Source organism: Chinchilla lanigera, unplaced genomic scaffold (genome assembly GCF_000276665.1).
Source record: "Chinchilla lanigera isolate Chin_1 unplaced genomic scaffold, ChiLan1.0 scaffold00059, whole genome shotgun sequence".
Classification (NCBI taxonomy): domain Eukaryota; kingdom Metazoa; phylum Chordata; class Mammalia; order Rodentia; family Chinchillidae; genus Chinchilla; species Chinchilla lanigera.
This window is the reverse complement of record NW_004955460.1, coordinates 13,310,400-13,333,563: the sequence shown is the minus strand read 5'-3', so window position 1 is coordinate 13,333,563 and position 23,164 is coordinate 13,310,400. Positions and strand designations below refer to the sequence as shown.

Sequence of the window (23,164 nt, the reverse complement as noted above, 5' to 3'; positions counted from 1 at the left end):
CCTGTAATCCCAGCACTTGGGAGGCTGAGGCAGGCAGATTGTTGTGAGTTCGAGACCAGCCTGGGCTACAAAGTGAGCTCAAGGCCAGCCTGAACTGTATAGCAAGACCCTGTCTCACAAAAGACCAAAAAAGAAAAAAAAAAAAAAAAAACAATTTGCAAGTGAAGGGGAGTCAAATGCAAGCTGCCATTAAACTGATGTGTAAGAGTTAGATCTCAGGGTTCTAGCGTGACACGTCTCCTTGTACAGATAATCGCTGGTCACTCAATGGCAGTGATACTCAGCAATGGAGGAAAGCAGAATCCAGCTCTGCGTTCATAAATATGGAGAAGCCTTTCTTTTCTGCCCGAAAAATTTAAAAAGAACTTACCAATTATCAATGAAATATGTATAAAGAATTCTGCAGTACATTTCTCATTTTGTATCAGATTACAGCAAACAGCCTTTTGTTAAGTTTCCTAGTGTATTTGTTGAACATGACTAGGACATTCACCACGAGTTGGCACATGTGCGTAACATGCCTTGGTTTTTTCTTTCTCTTCCCCAAACCTCATTCCATGTCTTGGTCCCCTTCCTATTTATAAAGATTTATCTCTTGTTTTGTTTTGTTTTTTGGTACCAGGAATCAAATCCAGAACCCTGTGTTTGCCAGGCAGATGCTGTGCCACTGAGCTATATCCCAGGCTCACCATTAGCTTTTATTTTGTTCATTAAATTTATATTTTGGGTTTCTCATGTAAGAGAAACCAGATATTTAAGATCGCATCTCATTTATTTCACTTAACATTATGGTCAAAGCGCATCCATTTACACACAAATACTCGTTTATCCTTTATAGCAGTCTGAGTTTCAGAGTACACAAGGATTTACACTGAACTCTTTCATACCCTATTTTTAAAATCAATGGTCATGTAAGAATGTTCTATTTAAATACAAATTTCTTAATTTACTTTTTACTCATCTCAGGTTTGTAACTTCCATGATATCAAGACTTCATCATTACGATGTCCAAAACAAGAATTCCAAATGTGCTAACCAATACATTGGATTATGCATTGTTTCTAAATTTAAAATGAATATGCTGTTCAACCTTGAAGTCCAGAATGGTGGGAATCATACAAATTTAAGAACTGTTGTTCTTTTGGAATGAGTCACTTCTTCTATAATTCAATTATGGGTATTTATCTGAAGGGTTATTTTTTTTTGTTGTTTTTTTGGTGTTTTTTTTTTGTTTGTTTGGTTTAATGACATGGGGTCTTGCTATGTAGCCCAGCTGGCCTCAGACTTGCTGCAATCTTTCTGCCTCAGCCTCCCAAGTGCTGGCCAGGTGTGAACCACCATGCCCAGTTATCTTTCTGTAGTAATCATCTCAAAAATAAGTGTGCCTTCTTTTGCAGTCATAAAACTTCATAGGCACAGGTATCATCAGTTTCTCCCTAGAACTTTGCATGAGAGGGCATCCTCAGACAAGAAACCAGGCCAACACCAAAGGGAAAACTCACATACTCTATCTGCACAAAACATTTGTGAAGAAAAAAGTGAACTCTCGCTCAAGATCACCTTTAGAAAACATACACATTCTTCCAAAATAACCATATGGAGACATTTTACATTTCCCAACATCTGGTACGAACAGGGAATTCTGTACTTTTTCTTAGCAATTAGTTGAACATTTACATACTGTACTTGCAATTTATGAAAGAAATAAAAGAGTTCACACTTCATGGAAACTTCCATCCCAAGGTGGGGGGTGGAATAAGAGAGCTCGACAAGAAGCCAGTTCCCATTTTCAAACATCTGTGTCCCCATCTCATTTCATAATCCACCAGTGACACCAGGAGGAAGATGACACAATCGAGATGGTGTCATCTGGTCGGGCGGGAAGCAGCTGTTCTGTAAGGGTGCCGCCACACACGCCACCCCACAGGAGCACAGCACACTTGACTTCACCCTGGGAGGAGAGCAAGGGGTGTCCCATCCAGCCTGACATTGGGTTTGGTTTTCTTTTTGGTTTTTTAAGACAGGGTGTATGTACTTCAAGCTGGCCTTAAACTCATTATGTAGCTCTCACTATGCCTGACACATTTTGTTTTGCAAGCTCTGCTTCTGTTCTTCTGTGTCAGCAACCCACTTTGCCTGGTGCTAAAAGATGTGTAAGTAAGCCAGGTACAGTGGCAGATGACTATAATCCCAGTACTTTGGGAGGCTGAGGCAGGAGGATCAAAAGTTTGAATGCCCCCTGGGCAACACAGAAAGACCGACTCAAGAAAGGGCTGGGGATGCACCTCAGTGTGCAGACCTTGGATTCAATCCTAAGTACTGCCCCTAAAAAAGTACTAGGAAGATAACATTAATAAAAAGACAAGAATCAAGAGTACACACATTAAAATAAGACATATTTATTATGCTAAAGAACAGATTTTATTCTCCATTTTACCAAAACACTAAAATAGCACACGGCATAGTAATTTAACACACAATACAAATTGATATATGCAATCATTCCCAAAATGACTACTTTAAGCTTCACTTTGGGAGTCCTTAAAAACTTAACACTCTTAAGTGGCCTTTATTAAAGTTATCAACAAACAAGTTATTTCAGAAAAGTCTTACTGTAAAAAGGGACCTCAACTCCTTGGATCTGGGAACTTTTGTAAAGGAAAAAACTTTATCTGTTCTCCATAGCGGAGCTAGGTTGAGTCAAGCTCCTTTTTACTTAGGTAACACTACTAGGAATCCTAGTTTGAGAAGATTATTCTAAGTTTAATATTGCAACTTTCACCACAGGGCCTCCATTGAAACTGCATTTCCAGTAGAAAGAAGTGTGAGAAACCAAATTTTGCTGCAGACCACAATTTTTCTACAAAACGCAGAAATAGTAACAGCTCACCATTAATTCAGCAAGGCTTCAGAAGAGTACAGCGGGTAAACTTTACAAATATCCACTTCCACTTGGTGACAGGACAGCTGAAGAGACAGACAGCATCTGGGACAGTAGCCCTTTAGATGGGGGATTGGAGACAAAGAACTTCGTGGTAAGCCGTGTTCTCAGCTGATATTATACTGGATACATCAATAACCTTCTGAAAGGGCTTCCCGATTCTTTATTGTCTTTCAAGCACAATTTAAAACATGCTCAAAAAATTCCTGCTGCATTACCTAGCTTTTAGCAAGTTTATACTAGACTTGTACATTATAAAGTTTGTCTAGCTGTACAAACAAAGCAGGAAGTGAATGGCTGCACTGTTTGTTTGTATCCAGACTTAATGCAAAAAAATTATTCTAAAACAACTTTTAAAATTAAGCTATTTTTATTGTTCTGCTTGTACCTTAACTATGGCCTACTGGATTTGCTAAGGTCATAGAGCCAACAGCCCCAGTGTTATCTGTAGACCATTTGAGGTACAATTTATTCTTGAGAGCATGTTCCTGTATTTTGTCGTCTGCTCTGAAAGCACAGGCTTTAGCTGGTTGAGGCGGTCACATCTTGTCTCATCCTTCAGGACGCTTTGAGGATGGGCGTGCAGCAAATCAGGCAGCAAGGAACACAGGCAGGACAGTTCTAACTTGGAGCCTGGCCACTCGGGAAAAGCCCTCACTGGTTCACCCTTGGAGACTCCCACTTCCCACAGTTGGGAGTGGCCTGGCCACACTGACACCCAGGGCTCTCCACTGGAGCACTGTCCTCTGTGGCCGTCCACGGCTCCAGGGCCTCTTTCTGGCCAGTTCCTCTGCAGAGCTTCCCTGATGCCGTGGGACAGTGCAGCAAGGCACTCTCCCACAGGGACAGATACAGGGACTGGACACAGACCCACAGCCTTGCTGGGAACTGCTGCAGGGGCTGAATTTCTTCCCATGGATCCCTTCAAATACAGAAACGCCCTGTCACCAGTGGGAAGCAGGAGGCCGGCCTCACTCAGCCCATCCTTCATCTTCGAGGGTAGCACCTCGCTCTGTGTGTTTCCATTTCTGTCAACTGCAGGCATGTTCAGCCAGGAAGGGGAGTCTGCAGGCCGAGGGCTCCCCTTCTGTGTGCTCCTCTTGAGGCTGTGTGACAGTCTGTCCCAGTCCTCTCCTCCCTTCCCCTTCGCTCTGGCCATGCAGGTGTTGAGGGTCCCTCTTCTGTCCTTCATGCTTTGTGTCCTCTGCGGTGGTGGGCCTAGGGTGACACCTCTGTAGGGAGGGGATGGGCTTCAGTGGATCTCAATATGAACCTGGAAAAGATAATTAAATTAAAACTACAGCAAAGAGAAGAGAAATCTTTACTATGTCCACACTCTCTACACCCTCTAATGGAATCTCTATCAAGGTTTCCTAGGTTATGACAGAGGACAGGATGACAACCCACTTATTACAGATGGTAACGAAAAGAACAGTTTGCTATTAATGCAGTATTTCCTAAAAATAAAAGCAAACTAGAACTTGTAGCTCAGTGATAGAGGCCTTGCCTAGTATGTGCATTGTCATGAGTTCAGTTCAGTCCAGAAACACACACACACACACACACACACACACACACACACACACAGAGGCATAAATCCTGAGACCTCATATTTTTCACACCAATATGACTCTAAGACAGGCACGTTGGCACAGGCCTATAATCCCAGCACTCTGGGAGGCTAAGACAGGAGAATTCCAAGTTCAAGTCCAGCCAGGGCAACTTAGCAAGACCCTGCCCCAAAATAAAAAAGGGCTGGGGATGTAGCTCATTGAGAAAGCTCTGGGTTCAATTTCCAGTGTGTGTGTGTTGGGGGGGGGTGTCTTCCCTGTAACTAGAACATAATCAGACAGCCTTAACCAAAGTGTCCTATTTAGAAATGATTCTCAAGTGACTCAGGTATGACAAGCCATTTTTAGGGAAAGCTTGACTTTTCTTACGGAACCAGTGTCTACAAGTGCCTCCCAAAAAAATCCAATCCAGAGTGTCCTCTCAAAGGAAATGTGACCTCAGCCTTTGGGTACAGACACCAGTTTTTGGCAGGCCAGGAGCCTTGGTAAGAAAAAAACCCATACAGACTTACAGGTATTGTGGTAAAATTATGGTAAAGGGTTTAGCCTTGTTTCCCCACCCTCAGATATGAGAGACAGAGGCTTCCAGAAGCCATCTGAGGGTCCTCAGGAAAACTCCAGACAGCTGTGGCGCACCCTTGGACAGGTAGCTGTGTGCTGTGAGACCTGTGAAGGTCTCACCGCACAGCTCCCAGAAGTCACGCTCTTGCCGACCTACACACCTATCAGGACCAGGCTGATCTGTGATCAAGTATCATAAACAGGGGAGGTGGCAGGAAACACTGTGAGAGGCCTTGAAAGGAACAAAACATCAGATTACTGGAAGACTATCTAGTGTTCCTTCCAGGTCCTCTAGTTTTATAGACCTGAACCTTTCCTTGTCCACGAGCTGCTTTACAACTCTGTAAATTGTCAAACACTTTAGGAGAGTGAGTTCCTTCCCAAAGAAAAAAGTTAATTGTGTCTTGTGGATCCAGTTATTTGCCCTATGTCAACGAGTTCTGTATCTGTTTGAGACAGCCCCTTAATGCCATGGTAGCATCCCCCACCCTAGTACTGGACTGAACCCAGAGCCTTTGCACTGAGCTACATCCCCAGTCCCGTTGAGACAAGGTCTCACTAAATTGTCCACGCTTGGGCTCAAATTTGTGATCCTCCTGCCCCAGTTTCCCAGAGTGCTAGAATTACAGGTTTGTTGTCACTATGCTTTTTTTGTTTTGTTTTGCTTTAAAGATGAGGTCTTACTATGTTACCTAGGCTGGGCTTGAACTTCTGGGTATAGTCTCATAAAATGAAACATACTTATTATATAACCTAACAATTCCACTCATGGGTACCTACCCATGACACATGAACTTATTTGTATAAAAGAAAGATTTACACAAGCCAGGTACAATGAGGGATACTTATAATCCCAGCTACTAGAGGTAGAGGCCAGCCTAGAAAACTTAGTGAGATCTTGTCTAAAATAAAAACTTAGAAAGGTCTGCGGCTGTAACCCCCAATACCACCACCACCACCAAAAAAAAAAAAAAAAAAAAAAAAAAAGGCAACAACACAATACATACATGCAATTTAAAGATATAAAAGTAAACTAGGAAAAGCAGCTGTAGCTTAAAGTGGCTGGCTACAGGAATGGAGAAACGGCAGGTAGGAAACTTCCTCTGAATTAGTCTTATGAAAGTAGGAGACTTGAATGTATAACTGAGTTTAATTTTTTTAAGTCAGAGTGCATTGAGAAGAAAATAAAGCATTACTGGAGGCAAATCAGGAGCAAGGACAGGTGAGAAATGGGACTACAGAGCTACACGGGGCTAGAGAAGAGGCACTGACCTGTCATTTGGAGCCTAGATTATTCAATAAGGGTGCTTCTAATCCCAGCACTTGGGAGGCTGAGGCAGGAGAAGCACTACAAGTTCAAAGCCAACCTGGACTACATAGTGAGTTCAAGGCCAGCCTGAACTACATACTACTACTACTGCCCTACCCTGACTCACAAATAAGAGGAGAAAGGCAAGGGCACAACTCTTAGCAAGGCAATGACAGCCAGTTTTACGCTGCAGATAAATTACCATGGTTGCACTGTGGCTGACTGGAAAAGACCTACAATAGGAAGGCCATTTGGAGGCTACTACAACAGTACAGGGCAGATGGAAAAGCAGGGTCAGAGGGTCAAGAGGAGAGATGAATTGAGGTTTGTTTTTGTTGTTTAAACTTGGCTCCCCGTAGCAGAAGGTAACACCTCACAGCTTTCTTCTGACTCCCAGCTTGGGGCAGTGGAGGCTGATGAGACAACAGCAGGAAGGACGCGGGCCTGAAGGGGTGCCGTGAGTTTAGATCGGGACACAGGCTCTGACTGCAGGTCTAACAGCCTGGCTCAAGAGAGGGCTCAGAGCTGCGGCCCGAGATCCAGCAGTCACCACCGTTTGAGACCCCAGTACAATACATCAGAGAGAAGACAGAAAAAAAGGGACCAGAATCCCAAATGCAGACCAGAGAGGAGAGGGGCCCACACAGACCCCAGGGAGGAAGATTCAAAGCACATCAGGAAAAATCAGGGTTGGAGAAGCCAGGTTAAGTGGAAGGATTCAAAAGACAGTTGTAGGGACGTTTTTTTTGAACTATGTTAGCTACAAGTAAATTCTAAAAATACTCTTCAGTCTTCTAGTCAACAGTCATTAAAATGCGATGACGCCAAGAAGCATGCAAGAAAATACATCTTTGCATGTTGCATCTTTATCTCTTCTACCCTTTTAACTTTTTCCATGTTCTATTTTATGTATTTTTATTTTTACTTACTTTTTTGTGACAGTCTCACTAAGTTGCTAACTTCCCCAGGTTGAGCTCAAACTTTTGATCCCTGTCTCAGCCTCCTACAGTGCTGCAATTACTGGGGTGCAACATCATGCCCAGTTCCTGCACCCAATTTTGATACAACAAAATATACAGTTGGGGTTACTGCATGGCTTAGTGGTAGAGCACTTGCCTAGCATTTACAAGGCCCTGAATTCAATTCTCAGTACCACAAAAACAACACAAAACCCAAAACCAAAAGAGCTTATAAAGGTGTTTTATGGTTTGTCTCTAGATGTTCCCCCAAAGCCTCATGCAGTCATAGGGGCAGCTTCTAGAGTTTTTGACTGATTCATGGTCCGATGCTAGGATTATGGATGTGAGTGCTATACCCACCCTGGGGTGGGTAGCCTGCATACAACATAAGGGAGGGAAAGAGTCTCTGTCTCTCTCTGTCCTTTTTTGCTTTTGCTGTCTTCCGCTGCCATGAACTGATGCTCCTCTGCCACGCCACCCTGCCTTGGAGCCAGGTCATTATGGACTGAAGCCTCTGTAAACTGTGAGCTAAATAAAACTTTCCTTCTTTAACTTTGGGTGTCAGGTGTTTTGTCTCAGCAACAAGAGAAAAATAACTGAGACAAGCTATGCACTTATGGGACATGCTCAAAAGTTTTCAAGACAGATGTATGAATTCTAATTAACTGACAAAAAATATACATGAATATTATGAAGTGATATAAAGCTAAGCATGGTGGTGCACACCTGTAATCCAAGCACTGTGGAAGGCTGAGGCGGGAGAATCATAAATTTAAGCCCAGACTGGGCAACATGGCAGCTTAGCAAGTCCTTGTCTCAAAAATAAAAAGTAAGAAATAGGGCTGAGGTTATAGCTCAGTCTGAGTTATAAGTTCTGGAGTTTACTCATCAGTTATGCTCCTCTACCAAAAAAAGTAATATAGAAATTCAAGGTGTAAAACACCCCAGCACACTGGAAGACTGAGGCAGGACTGCAGATTTAAGGCTGCCATGGGCAGCTTAATTGCTAAGCAAGACCTTATGATAAAATACTTTTCTTAGCCAGGCATAGTGGCACACACCTGTAATCCTAGCACTTGTAAGGCTGAGGCAAGAGGATTGTGGGAAGTTCGAGACCAGTCTGGGCTACAAAGTGAGCTCAAGGCTAGCCTGAACTGCACAGTGAGACCCTGTCTCCAAAAAAAAGAAAAAGAAAAAAAAAATAGAAAAGAAAAATATATATCTACTTTTTTTGAGACAGGATCTCACTCTGTAGTTGAGGCTGACCCTGAACTCACTATGTAGCTCAGCCTGGCCTCAAACACAAGGCAATCCTCCTGCCTGAGCCTCCTGTATGCTGGGATACAGACATGCATCACCATGCCCATATATATTTAATATATATTAAACTTTTAATATATATATTAAACTTTTAATACTTTTTTTAAGTACAGGAATTGAACTCAGGCTTTTGCACTGAGCTATATCTCCAGCCTTTTTTTATGGGGTGGCTAAGTTGCTGAATTGTCATAGACTGTGTTTGAACTTGCACTCCTCCTGCCTCAGCCTCCCAGAGTGCTAGGATTACAAGCATGTGCCACCATGTCCTGCCCTGCTTTTTTTATCCTTAATTCTTAAGAAAAACAGGTCATTTAATGTGGGGCAACTCTCAGGAAAATTAATTTCTTACCACTTTTATTATGCCCTTGTACAAAGACAGTATAGTTCAGAAAGATGAAATATATCCAGAATTGTGTTAAATATTTCAAATAAGGTGCCATTAAAAGAATCATTTATTTAATTATAGAGTAATCATGTATTTAACTGTGATAAAATAAACTATTCCCTTGGCTAGGTGTTGTAGCACATGTTTGTAATCCCAACCCTCAGAAGGCCAAGCCAGGAGTATCGTCAGGAGTTCAAAGCCAGCCTGAATTTCACAGTGAGACCTTATCTCCACTCCCAGAGTTTTTTCTAGTTCTTTGGTAAAGTCAGTAAGTTATGCATTTAATTTTCTTACCAGAAATACCTTAGCAGTTTACTGACATTTTCAGTCAGCCCTCAACTAACCTGTTACAAATGCTATATTTTCAAAGCCAAAAATAACTCTCAAGTAATTTCTAGACATTTAATAGCCGTTTGTGAATTACTTTGATAGCTATTATTACTATTCTAGATATATACTGCAGCAAATAAATTATAAATAATTATATATCTATTTAACTCCCTTGGCCCCAGCCTTCCCATCCCTCACCATGTTAAATGTACAGAAATAAAACTGCTTAAATTATAGCAAACAAACTTGTCCACCAAAACAGAGACCACCACAGTGAGAGAAGAAGGCTATTTTAAATTTCGAAGGAAAAATGCACAGGGATGGGCATAAGGGCGTGAGTAAACTCCGGAACTTATACCCACCCCTGCCGCCTCAATGAAAGGTGCTAAGGGCTGTATGTGGACTGGTAAGGGAAAAGGGGGTGATGTGCTCAGAAAAAGGACAGGGTTCGGATATGTCTGTGACTGCCAGGGCAGAAGGAGAAAGTGTCTTTTGCAAAAATCCTGCAGCCTGCTGGGTGACAATAGGCCTGACCCAGTTAGGCAGCTGCTGCCCTCTTGGATGCCTCCCTTTACCTCCCTAACAGTGCTATTAATGGACTCTGGCACCTGACTGTCCCAACTACCAGTGCTTTGTGAGCTAAAAATAGCCTGGCCCAGATGCTTCCACAAGCAAGCTGGTAAGGCTAATCCCAAAGGGAACACAGGAGAAGCCTAAAACAAGCAGGTCGACAATGGGCCTCAAGCAGGGTCCTGTGTGTGAACAGCTCACATGCATGCTCCATGATGATCCTGGCTTCACCCAGCCTGTGGGTGTGAACAATGGAATGTTTACCTGAGTATCACTGTACCCTGACTAAGACAATCAGGCGAGGTGGCTGAAACAAACTCCCCAAATTTCTACAGAGCTTCGAGGATGAGAAACAGGAATGACTGTTTCTAAACTAAGCTGACTCATAAGCCTGGGGAACACTCAGAGCACTGAATTCCTGCTCCTGATCACACCACACATTTGAATCATGCCTGCTCTTACCAAAACAACTGTGCCCCACTGGAGAGCCACAACCCTGTTTCCTAGTCACCTAGATGCTCAAAAGCTATGTTCAGGAGGACAGGTGCCATGCCTTGCAAGAGTGCCCGGGCCACTCTATATCCTCAAGGAAAGGCACACTTCCTCCTATGGCACTGTGAGAGCTCAGAGTGTGCATCAAGGTTTAGATATAAAATGTCCTCCAAAGTCTCATGTGTTCAGAGACGGAGCTTTTGGAAGGTGACTAGATCACAGGCTCTATACTCATCGTTAGTGGATTAATCTATTCAAGTTCATAACTGAATGTGCTATTAGGAGGTGCGGCTGGTTGGAGGCAGGTCACTGGGGTGTGACCTGAGAGTATTACTCCACCCCCGTTCCTCCTTTCTCCTTCAATCCACTGCGCAGTTTTCCTCTGTCCTGTCCTTCCTATCATGGCATTCCTGCCTCAGAGCAAGCCAACTAACCACAGATTGCTCCTTCTGAAACTGTGAGCCAAGGTAAACCTTTCCTCCTTTAAACTGTGGGTGCTAAGAACTTTGTCCCAGTGATGGGAAAGTGACTAAGATGGTGTGAAAGCACTAAACATCTTCTCTGACCAGCATTCCATCGGTACCTAATAAATAACAGCTGTTATCAAGTGTAATAGGAATATTCCAGAGAACAAACGACAAAGCCTGCCGAGAGGTTCAGTGAAGTGGCAGACAGAAAAGTGATTGCTGAATGTGGCAACGTGGAAGTGACCTCCTCAGAGACAAGCACATCCGCAGCAGCAGAGGCCTCAGCTCAGGCTGAAGTGGACACAGGGGTGAACAGTGTCACCCACTGCATCCCCTGTGTTGCTGGTGAGGGCATACCCTGCAACAGCCTCCAGGGAGGGCAAGCTGACAACTTTAGAAGTTACAAATACCTAGAAACTTTGACCTGGGATTCCACTCAAGATTTTTTGTTGCTGATTCAATCAGCAAATGTTTGCTGAGCCCCTTCTCTACCTAAGCCAGCTGCTCTTCTTAGGTGCTGGTAGTGAGGCAGGATACCAAGCAGAGAAAACCACCTCTATTTTTCCAAGCTTATTTTCCAGAGAACCAAAGTAAAAGGATAAAACGCCACATGCACAAGGTTCTCTTCTGTGCTGCCAGAAGGAGGGTCAATCTGTACCCACACCACCCACCATGCACCAGGATGAATTTCAAATGAATCCTCCTTAAAAGTAAAAAATGAACACAGGCATGGTGGCACACGCCTGTAACTCTGCCTTCTGGGAGGCTGAGGCAGTAGGACTGCAAGTTCAAGCTTAGCCTGAGCAAGTCAGTGTCCTAGCTAGATCCTGCCTTAAAATAATAAGCCACTCAGGTAGAAAGGCCCTAGGTTCAATCCTCAGTACTAAAAAAAAAAAAAGGAAGCAATACACAATAACGGGAAAGACTCTGGTGATAAGGAAACCTTAAAGTCAGAAGAAAACTGTTAAACTTTGACTTCTTAAAATTAAACTTCAGGATGGCAAAACATACTATAAGCAAAGATAAAACAAATTAGAAAAAAAATCCAACTCTTACTAGACTGGAAAAAAAAAAAAAGTCCAAGAAATTAAACAAAAAAATGAGGACAACGCCCCTACCCCTGGGTCTCACGAAGACTACAGAAAGACCTCCCTACTTCCCTCAGCTCTTACAGAATCCGAGCAATGGTGCTCCTGAATGGGTTAAAGATGAAGAGGTACAGGTGACCCAACAATCCACTCCTAGGTACATATCCAAGAGAAATGTAAACATCTCCAAACAAAACATATGCAAATGCATTATTCGGAATTATTCATAAGAGTCAAACAATGAAAAAAAAAAAAAAAGTCAAACAATGAAACCAAGCTGGGCTTGATGACACATGCCTGTGGCCCCAGCACTCTGGGAGGCTGAGGCAGGAGGATCTCAAGTTCAATCACAACCCAGAGCAACTTAGTGACTCAGCTAGACCCTGTCTCAAAATAAAAAATAAAAAGGGCTCAGTGTAAAGGCCCTGGATTTAATCTTCAGCACTGTACCAGAAAAGAAAGAAAAGAGAAGAAAAGAAAGCAAAAGAAAAGAATAGCTCAAATGTCTACCTGATGGACAAAGACAAGAAAAGACTAAGGAAATGTCGCCAACTGGAGATTATCAGGGGACATGGCAACTGACTGCAAAGCGATCCGGGAACAGAACAGGACATGAGTGGGAGAAACTGGTGACATTCCAATAGTACTGCACCAATGTTAATGTCTTAGCAGTGCATATGACACTGTGGTCATATATGATGCTCACAGCTTACGTTAGGGGAAGCTGGCTCAGGACTCCATGAGAGCTCTCTGTGCTATGTCTGCAACTTTTCTATAAGCCAAATTATTTCAAAGTAAAAACCAAAACAGCAACAACAACAATAACTAAATACTTCAGTAGGAGGCGGGAGGAAGGAGAATGTGCAGGCTTGGAGGGAAGATTTGCAAAGAGTTTATCTTTATCAAACATGGGGCTCCCTGTACTAGTCGATTCTTTCTATATTTGAACACTTCCATAATAAAGCTTTATTCTACTTTATTTTTTGTGGTTCTAGAGATTGAACCCAGAGCCTCCTATCTGCTAGGCAAGTGCTCTACCAACTGAACTACATCCCCAGAGCCCCATAATAAAACTTTTTTCAAAAAATGAGCATTAAAAGTACTAAGTCAGATTGTGTCACGCACCCAGCTCAACAGGCTTCTTTCCACTATCACCAGGATGAAAGCCAAAGTCCTTAGAAAGGGACACCCTCCTCAACCTACCCTAGACTTTGGGGGGGGGGTCCTCTTGCTCCTTCCCTGACCCTCCCCCTTCTGTCCAGCCCAATGGTTTTCTGCCACTATTTCTCTAAGGCAATGCTATTCAACATGGCCACATCAAGGGCTTTGCTATTAATCACTGTTGTAAAAACCACAGTAAAATATACATAAAGTTCACCATCTTAACTGTTTCTAATGGACAGTTCAGTGGTATTAACCTCATTCACACTGCTGTGCAATCATCTCCACAATCAACATCAGAACTTTTTCATTTTCTCAAACTGAAACTCTACACCCATTAAACACTAACTCCCCATCCTCTCCCCCAGCTCGTACTCTCCACCATTCTACTTTTCTCTCTATGAATCTGACTGCTCTAGGGACCTCATATAAGTGGACTCCTACAGTATTTGTCCTTTTGTGGCCACTTTAGTTAGCAGAATGTCTTCAAAGGCTCATCCAGGTTACAGCTTGTGTCAGAGATTCTTTTTTAAAAACTGAGTAATAGTCCATTGTGCAGACAGCCAATATTTCCTCTATCCCAGCACTGTTGACAGACTCTTGGATTATTTCCACCCTTCTCATTCCATTCTGAATAATACTCTATTGTGCAGACTGCCAATATTTCCTCTATCCATTCACCTGGTGATGGACTCTTGGATTATTTCCACCCTTTGGCTGTTGGAGTAATGCTGCTATGAATATTGAAATACAAGTATTATTGGATTCTTTGTTTGCAAATCTTGAGGGTACATACCCAAAAGGAGAATTTTTAAGTCATAAGGTAAGTCTAACTCTTTAAAGAACCATCAAACTCTTTCTTCTTGGCAGCTTCAGTACTGTACATTCCCACTCTATAGCCTCACCAACATTTACTATCCTTACCCCCTTTTTTAACAACAACAACAAAAAGTAACAGCCATCCTATAGACACGGTGGCACACACATGGCTGTAATTATAGCTCATGGGAGGCTGAGGCAGGAGGATTACAAGTTCCAGCCCAGCCTGGGCAACTTGGCAACTTAGTGAGACTCTATCTCAAAATAAAAAGATAAGAACAAATGGGGACATAGGTCAGCAAAAAGGCCCTTGGTTCAAACCCCAGTACTACTAACTAACTAACTAACTAAATGCTATCCTAGTAGGAATGAAGTGGTATCTCATTTTGGTTAAGTAATTTACATTTTCCTTAAGAGTTTGGTACACTTTCACAGATTTACTGCCCATCTGTATAACTTCTTTGGAGAACTCTCTAGTCAAATCCTTTGCTAATTATTGGATTGGGAAGATTTGTTACTTATAAGAGCTCTCTATATATTCGGGATTTTGTTTGTTTTGAGGCAAGGTCTCGCTATGTAGTGCAGGCTGGCCTTCAACTCACTTATATAGTCCAGGTTGGCCTCAAACTCATGGTGATCTTCCTCCCTCAGCCTCCCAAGTGCTGAGATTACAGGTGAGTGCCACCACACCCAGCTATATTCAGGATATTAATCCTTTACCAAATACATGATTTGCAAATACTTTCTTCCATTTTGTAAGTTGCCTTTTTCATTCTCTCTCTCTCTCATTTCATGCTGGAGATTGAATCCAGATCCTCATACATACCAAGACTGATAAATGGTTCTTTTTGAGACAGGGTTTTGCTACGTAGTTCAGGCTGACCTTGAACTTATTATGTTGTCTAGGCTGGCATCAAACTCGTGGCCATCGTCCTGTCTCAGCCTACCAAGCACTGGTACTACAGGGGTGTGCCAACATCCCAGCTTGATAAATGGTTCTTAAATATGTTTTTTTCTTCATTTTACATATGATTGTCTTTTAACATTAGTACATCAGCTTGAACCATTACACCAAAGAGTCACTTTTCCTGCTACTGAGACAAAATACCCAACACCCAAAGTTAAAGGAGGAAAGGCTAATTTAGCTCGCAGTTATAGAGATTTCAGCTCATAGTTGGCTGGCTCCAAAGCAGGGTGGCATGGCAGAGAGGCATCGCAGAGGAGAAATAGTCTGTGGCAAGCAGTCAGGCAAGAGCAAGCAAGGGATGACCACAGCTCTTTCTACTTCTTATATCTCATCCAAGCTATTTAGGCCAGGAAGTACTCATGCCTTTAATCCAAATGCCCTTGATCCTAACACTGCACCATGAATCAATTCCAGCATCATATACTCCAGATCCAGCCACCTCTGAAAAGCCCCACTATGATTGCATAAGCCTCTGGGGGGACATCTACACAGAAGCAGCCCCTGCCCGCCACCAAGACTCAGCATATCCCATTAGGCAAAAGGCATTTAGTCCATCTCTAGGAGTTGCCAAAATCACAACAGTTTCAGCACTGCTGAAAAGTCCAAGTCCCAAGTCTCCCCTGAAATTTAAGGCAAATTCTTAGCCGCAAGTCCCAATACAGATAAAAAGGAAGTGAAACACAACATTGAATGGTACAAGATAGACATTTTCATTCCAAAAGGTACAAATGGGGGGATACAAAAGAATGGGACCAATGCAAAGTCCAAAATCTAGCAGGGCAAACACTAAGTACCACAGTTCCACTTTCAGCATCCCCAACAATCTGTGGCAAGTTGTAAACTCTGAAGGGCTTGGGTGGCTCGGTCCCTACAGCACTGCCAATGGTAGTAGATCCCACGGCTTCTCTCTCGGGCTGGCTCGGCTCCCTCTTTGCAGTTTTCCTCAAATGATCCACATTCCTGGCTTCTCCAAACTTCTGGTGTTTCCATGGCACCTTTGGCTTTACACTCATAGCTTCACACACCGCCCTCTCCAAAGCACACTGCCTGGCCTCCCAGGGCTTCTTCTGAAATCTGGGTGGAAGCCTTCCTGGCCCCACAACTCTTCCACTCTGCATGCACATAATACCAGCACCATGTGGATGACACCGAGATCAAGTCCCCCGCTGGAGCAGTAGCCAGGCTTGCTTCTCTCTTGCTTGTAGGCGTCGCGTGCCTATGAACCAAATCCTAAGGAACAACTTTCCTAGGCCACCACCATTCTGAAACATGGTGCTCTGGGACTCTCTTCTCAAAGCAAAGTCTTTCACTTTTGCAATTTTGAGGCCACAAAGGATGCCCTCAGGCCATCTTTTCTATTCTCTTGTTCCTTCTCAGCAATCAAGATCTCTGCTCTATATTTGCAGTACACAGCTTTACTAGTGCTTCCTTTCTGGCCAAACTCACAATGCTTTAAATCATTCTGCTGGGCTCTTTGCTCTCAATTCTCAACATAGATCTGGCTAAAAGCTCTCAACAGTAGGCATGCCATTGCCTCAACATTATTGTCTTGAAATTTCTTCTGCAAGAGTCCGCTGCCCTTAATCTCACTCTCAGGCAGAGTCTCTGGACACATGCAAAATGCAGACAAACTTTCTGCCAAGGTATAACACACCCTGTCTGGAGTCCTAAAGCTAATGCAGTTCTTCTTACCAGAAGAAAGCTCCAGAGCCTGGTTTTTACTGACAGCATTTTTATCAGCCTTCTGATCTTCTGAGCACTGACCAGAATCTCCCATACAGTACAGCTTAAGGCATTCCAGCTCTACTTTTTCAGCCAGCTTCTCCAAACCTTTCCAAACTCTTCTCACAAACCAGGCCCAAAGGTTCCTGACCCACATGGTCAGGTATAGTCACAGCCAACAATCCCACTCTCTGGTACCAAATTCTTAGTTATTTTTCTCATTCCTGAGGAATACCCAACACCCATAAACTAAGGGAGGAAAGGTTTACTTAGCTCACAATTTGTAGTGGTTTCAGTCCATAGACAGCTGGCTCCAAGTAGGGTGGAAAGGCAGGGGAAAAACAGTTAATGGCAGGCAAAAGGTAGCAAAGCAAGCAAGGGATGACTACAGCAGTTTCTATCCTTTATATATCATCTACTGCTTAGGCCAGGTAGCACTCTAACCCTTAACCAAAATGCCCTTAAAGGGATCCTAGCATTGCACTATGAATCAATTCCAGCATCCGACACTCTAGATAGATCTGGCCACCTCTGAAAAAGTCCCACTATGGCTGCATAAGGCTTTGGAGGAACATCTAAACACAAGCCATAATAAAAACAAGTATCTGTGGGATGCTTTAAAAATGAGTCAAAGATACAGACATCCACTATACTATTCTTTCAAATTTTGTATGTTTACATTTTTCAAAACAGCCAGGAGTGGTGGCACATGCCTGTAATCCCAGCACTTAGGAGGCTGAGGCAGGAGGACTGTTGCAAATTTGAGACAAGCCTGGCAAAATTTTTAGCCAGATATGATGGTGCACACCTTAATCCCAGCACTCTTGGAGGATCTCAAGAGGATCTCAAATTTGATCCTAGCCCTGGCAATTTAGCAAGACCCTATCTCCAATTAAAGGGCTGAGGTTGTAGATGCAGCTTGGTGTGACAGCCCTGAGTTCAATCCCCAGCAGCAGCAGCAGCACCACCACCAACACCCCCCTACACACACACACACACACACACACACACACACACACACACATATTTATAGCATCCACTTGAAGGACTGGAGAAGTTCTGCAGTACTTACCATCTCAAGTACACAGCTGTTCTGTACCTTAGAAGCTAGGGCAAATGCCTAAGCTTAACTGAGCTTACGCTTTTGATCTGGCCTACTAGGCTTTCACAAAAGTGGATAATCTTTTATGGGGTTTCTTGATAGTCTATAATTTCCCCCAACTTTCTTTGAGGAGCCTGACACAAATCAAACAAAAAAGTAAAACTCATTTCAAACTGCAATCAATCCTGGAAAGGGGCTCTTGAGATCTTTAGACTAAGTCCTTCAGTGCTCTCTGTCAGGCTGACCTGAGAGACCCCATATCTCCCCTTGTAAACAACAGGTTGCCCCTGTTAAACAAGAATGGCAATAAAAACATTTAGGACCAGCCCTAAATCATCCTGGTGCCAGCCCCTATCTACACACTTGTACTGATTATCCATGCAGTTTTTACTTTAAACACTTCTCTGGACTCTTTGAAATTCCAACCCCAATTCAAAAATTCTATATATACTCAGATTCCCCTTCAGATGTTCACTGATACCACTCTGATGTCAGTCTGCCTATGTGTAGGTCAATAAAATCTGATCTTTATCACAGCCTTGATCTCTGGCTATTGTCTCACGCTGCCATTACCTAACACTCTCCATCTTCATCTGAATCATCTCTTCCCTCCTGACTGCTCAAACCCCATCAGCCTTGTCTTACCCTGCCAGCCTCATCTCAGGGGTAGGGCCCTGGCCACAGCTGTTCCCTCTGCCAACCTCAGTACTCTTCCAAGCCAGACATCTCCAGGACTAAAACTCTCACCTAACCAATGACCACCACCCCCTATCTGCTCTACTGAGAATGCCAACCAGCTCTCCAATGTTCCCTGCTTGGGATGCAAGCATAAAGACTTCCAGGTAACAAATAGTGACTGAAACCTATGGAGCTATGGATTTAGAAAGTCATTCAGTGCGAGAAGATTAAGAAAGAGCAGTTAGGGAACACGCCCATAATCCCAGCACCCTGGGAGGCCAAGGCAGGAAGATTGCAAATTCAAGATCAGCCTGGGCAATTTAGCAATTTAGCAAGATCCTGTCTCAAAACTTAAAAATTGCCCAATATGGTGGTGCATACCTATTATCCCAGCACTTGGGAGGCTGAGGCAGGAGGATCACCATAAGTTCAAGGCCACGATGGGCTCCATAGTGAGTTTAAGGCCAGCCTAAACTGCAAAGTGAGACACTGTCTCAAAAGACAAAATTTTAAAATTTTAAAAGGGCTGGGGATACAGCTTAGCCTACAGGTCCTGGGCTCAATCCCCTGTATGAAGCGGGAAAGGGTACTTGGGAATACAGAACCAGGAGACAGTCTGCAGCCAAAGAAAGGTTCACAGGCCCAGCGAGCACAAGGCAGCAAAACAGGCTGCACATAAAACAAGGACAGTGTTTGGTTTGACAATGATCATCAACCTTCACGGTATCTTCTTTCCTCTGTTCTTTTTTCAGGCTTTCTCTTTTGGTGGTTATTAGAATCTAGATGACCAAGGACTAAGATACTTTGATCCTTCTCACAGGCAATTAACTGAAAAACTTTAGGAATAACCTGTTACATTTTAGCAGGTGCATGGTACTGTTTTTTAATCTTGCTTTTACTATATTGAGCACCTGGTATGTTTCCAATTTTTTACTGCCTTATATTTCAGATTCTGCATAAGTAAGTAGGATGTTAGCAACTCTAGAAGATTAAAAGTTATTTGCTTTTTTTTATTTTTTTGAGATTTGGTCTCACTATGTTGCCCAAGTCTACCTATCAAATTGCAATCCTCCTGCCTCAGCTTCCAAGGTAGCTGGGATTACAGGCACATGCCACCATGCCCAGCTTGCAAACATCACTTTTAAATCATAGCCCATCTCAGTTTACAAATCCCTTTTGCATCTACTCATTCAACTGTCTTTTATACTAAAAAAGGTTTAATCGCCTTACAGTGCTTCACTGGGGCTGGGCTGTAGCTCAGGGCTAGAGTGCTTGCCTACTATGCTCAAGGCCCTCGGTTCCCCAGTACAGTGAAAAAGCAATCTGGATTAAACAGCACAATGATGCACACCTAAAATCTCAGCTACACCAGAGGCTGAGGCAGAAGGGTTGCAAATTCATGGCCAGCTTGAGTAACTAATGAAGACTCTATCTCAAAATAAAATTTTAAGAAGGGCTCCATGCTTTCTGGGTTCAAACTCCAGCACTGTAATAAAAATAGATAAACCAATAAAAGCCACAACACCACCACCTCACTGCCCTACAAGAAATTTGAGGGTCTCAGTAGACAGGGAAAATGGAGTGCTTTAAAATTTACTACTTTACTACTTTGTAGACAGATTTCCTGCAACGAAAGAAGGACTCTTAAAAAAAAAGGTCATGAGCTGGGACTGTCCCCGTTACTCAGATTCTACTTCCTGTTGCACTTCCCTTTACCAGAAGGGCAGAAAAATAAACCTCCAAACTAGGTAAGTTAGTGATTTTTCACAAATGAACAAAAAAACTCTAAAATCTTCAGGGGAGCTCAGAGTACTGCAGCTATGATAAGATACACCACTCCTCCACGCCCAGGAGGTGGATGGCTGCTTGTAACACTTGCTTACACCTAAGATCAAGCCCACAACCCTCATGCAGTTCTTAGTAAGTCCTTCTCGGAGGCACCTGGAAATTACCTTATGGACATGCTGTCCTTCATCTGCACACACTTGCCCCTGAACTAAAAGCTCATTCAGCTCCCCAGATCCTCAGAACCTGTACTATCCCAGGAGCACCACTTGATAGCAAGCCCACCATGTCACCCATTATGGGCTTTTGAGACTGATGCATCTGCACTCACTGACTTCCCACACCTCCCTCATTACAGATCTGACTTCCCTCCCTCAAAATGTGCTTGCTTTCAATCATTACGGTGCAGACTCCTTGTTATGAAATTTGGATTTGGGTAACCTTTCCAGAGATGATCTCACTGTCCTAAAAACAAGTGAGCAATTTGGAAACCTGAAGCATCATACTGGAAATGAAGTCATTTATTGTTTATTGCTTATAAAACAAATGAGCCTTCAGCACTCCTGCCAATGAAGAAAGCAGGTGCAAGACCACAGAGATACATGCTGATCAGAAAAGTCCTCTCTGTAGCAAGGACAGCTAAGGCATGGAGACTAACAGCATCCAAAGAGCTATGGAAAAGCATTTAGGTGGACTTAACAGCCTGTGTGAAGGTCTGGAACAGGAAGGAGCTTGGTGCACATGAAGTAGATAAGAAACCCTGATCAAGTGCAGTAAGCAAGGTGTGGGCCAGGTGAGAGGTAAGAGGTATAGAAGCCAGACGTGCAGGGCAGAAACATGTCAACTGCATTCTGTGTGTCAGGAGAGCCATTTTGTTTTGTTACAGGAATAATGTGACCTGATTTATGTGTTTAAAGGATTTCTCTATCTGCTCAGAGGAGAACAGATGGAGGGTACTGCAAAGTGTTCAAATGAATGATTAGAAGAGCTTATACTGGAGAGGAGGCCAGGAATGGAGAAGTGGATATATGAGAAAGGTGTGCCTTTGTTTTATTTTTTTTTTTCTGAGACAGGGTCTCACTATGTCAGTCAGGCTGGCCTTGTACACATCATCTTTCTGCTTCAGCCTCCCAAGGGCTGGGATTACAAGCGGCTGGGATAATAGGTGCCATGCACCTAAAGTAGAGCTTTTTATAAAAATAATTTTTGACATAACAGCATTATGTAGGGCATAGTCTCTTACAGTCCCTCTTGTGATTTTGTAAGTGACTATAAATTGTATGTAATTCTAGATACAAGGTTCCAAAGTAGGAGGTCAAATATAGTCTCCAGATACTTTTATTTTGCCTCCACAGTTTCTTTTTTGAAAATCTGAGTTAATTTGTAATCTAAAAATCAGGATGTCTCATTTCTCTTGGAGAGCAATAGAACTGGTAAACATTGGCTCTTGCTTCCACAGGGTGTATTTGGCTAGAGCACAGGTTTTCTAGTTTACCGCAACCTCCACATCCAGCACTTTGTACCACCTGCTGCAAAGATATTTGAGTTTGCCAATCTTCTAGCCTGGCACCATTTAAGGATGCCACAGGCCCTTGCTCACAGGAAAGCATCTCAATTTAAACCTTAAAATAGGTTCACCTCAACTCACTTTAACACAATTGTGATCAATAGATGGCTTTAGGTTTCATGTGGTCTACCATCCTGTGTCAGGGACCCCAAACCTGAAGATACTGGGTCAGTCACACCCAGGTACCACCAACCAGAGAAAAACTTGGTCCTGTCGCTTAGATTGGCTCATTCTGCACACTAGGGAGCAATTTAAGTATTGTCAGACTGTAAACTCTCGGACAGGGACGTGTCCCTGTGACATTCCAAGGCATGTAAACAATTCAAAAACAGCTCAGTAAGAATTTTTAACCTAACAACTTCCCTTCCACTAGAAAGAAGTATAAGTAATTCAAGAGAAGTAGAAATGTCGGTAGTTCAAAGCAAAGGTGGTCTCTAGGGCGCCAGTATGTGCGCTATTATTTTACATCTGAATTGTCTGAGGCCTCTGAAACCTCTTACGACTCTTTCTAAAAACCCTCATTTTCTCTCACTTTCATCCCCACCTCACTTCCACCCGCGGCCAGAATAAAAGAGACACACTGATCAAAACACCTTTAACTACCGATCTGTTTTAAGCTTCAGTGATAAGATGCAAGGAATCTGCAGTTTGGGAATCAGAAAATTCACTCATAAATCCACCACTGAACCCAAAAAAGCGTCATCTTCCGGAACTTTCCATCTCCTCGGACCCCGGCCCCGCTCCCAGGTGTGGGACCTGCTCCCTAAGCCTCCTTTGCAGAAAGCAGGTAACAACCTCGGTGAGTTTTCCTGAGTGGGAAAATGCACAGTGCCCGGCACACACTCGGCCTCCGACCGGGGGCAGCCACCGCAGGCATCGGCATCCCGCTCTGCCAGATGGGCAGGGCCGCCCCGGGCCTTCAGGCTGCCGGAGAGAGGCGAGGGGCTGGCGATCGGCTCACTCACCTGCAGGCGCACGTTGAGCATCATGGAAGCCACGATGTAGAGGTAGGGGAAGTTGATGCGCAGCCGCCAGGCCAGATCGAAGAAGATGAGCAGCGTGCGGGTCAGCCCCTTGCAGAAGACCCCATAAGAGCGGGCGGCGGCTGAGCGCGAGAGCCGGAGAGCCAGGCCCGACAGAACTGCCGCCATATAGAGACGCTCGCCGTGCCCCCGCCCGCCCTCCCTCCCTTCCTCTCCGGTCTCCCCGGGCCTCCGCCCTCGGCCGCTGGCCCGCGCTCAGCGAGCTCAGGGAGCGAGGGAGGCGGCGGCGAGGCCGGCGGGCGGGCGGGGAAGTGGAGTCTGCGCGTCACGCTCGGGAAAGCGCCTCCGCAAGCCGCCGCCTGCTTCACGGCCGGGCGCGCGGCGTGG

General features: G+C 43.8%; 2 protein-coding genes across 2 annotated transcripts in view; both read right to left on the bottom strand.

Moving 5' to 3' along the window:
- Nucleotides 1–4,147, bottom strand: part of Fam220a (family with sequence similarity 220, member A) — a 6,570-nt gene extending 2,423 nt beyond the window's left edge. The window contains exon 1 of the mRNA XM_013521170.1: nt 2,891–4,147. Within this exon, the coding sequence (XP_013376624.1) occupies nt 3,360–4,133 (774 nt within the window). The 5' untranslated portion in view covers nt 4,134–4,147 and the 3' untranslated portion in view covers nt 2,891–3,359. The remainder of the gene's footprint in view (nt 1–2,890) is intronic.
- On the bottom strand, nt 2,384–23,102 carry LOC102021856 (small integral membrane protein 10-like protein 2A). The gene is made up of 2 exons (XM_005397892.2): nt 22,760–23,102; nt 2,384–4,214 (listed from the first exon to the last, which is right to left on the bottom strand). The coding sequence occupies exons 1-2, from the start codon at nt 22,943–22,945 to the stop codon at nt 4,194–4,196; spliced, it is 207 nt and encodes a 68-aa protein (XP_005397949.2). The 5' UTR covers nt 22,946–23,102; the 3' UTR covers nt 2,384–4,193.
- Nucleotides 23,103–23,164: the final 62 nt, after the last annotated feature.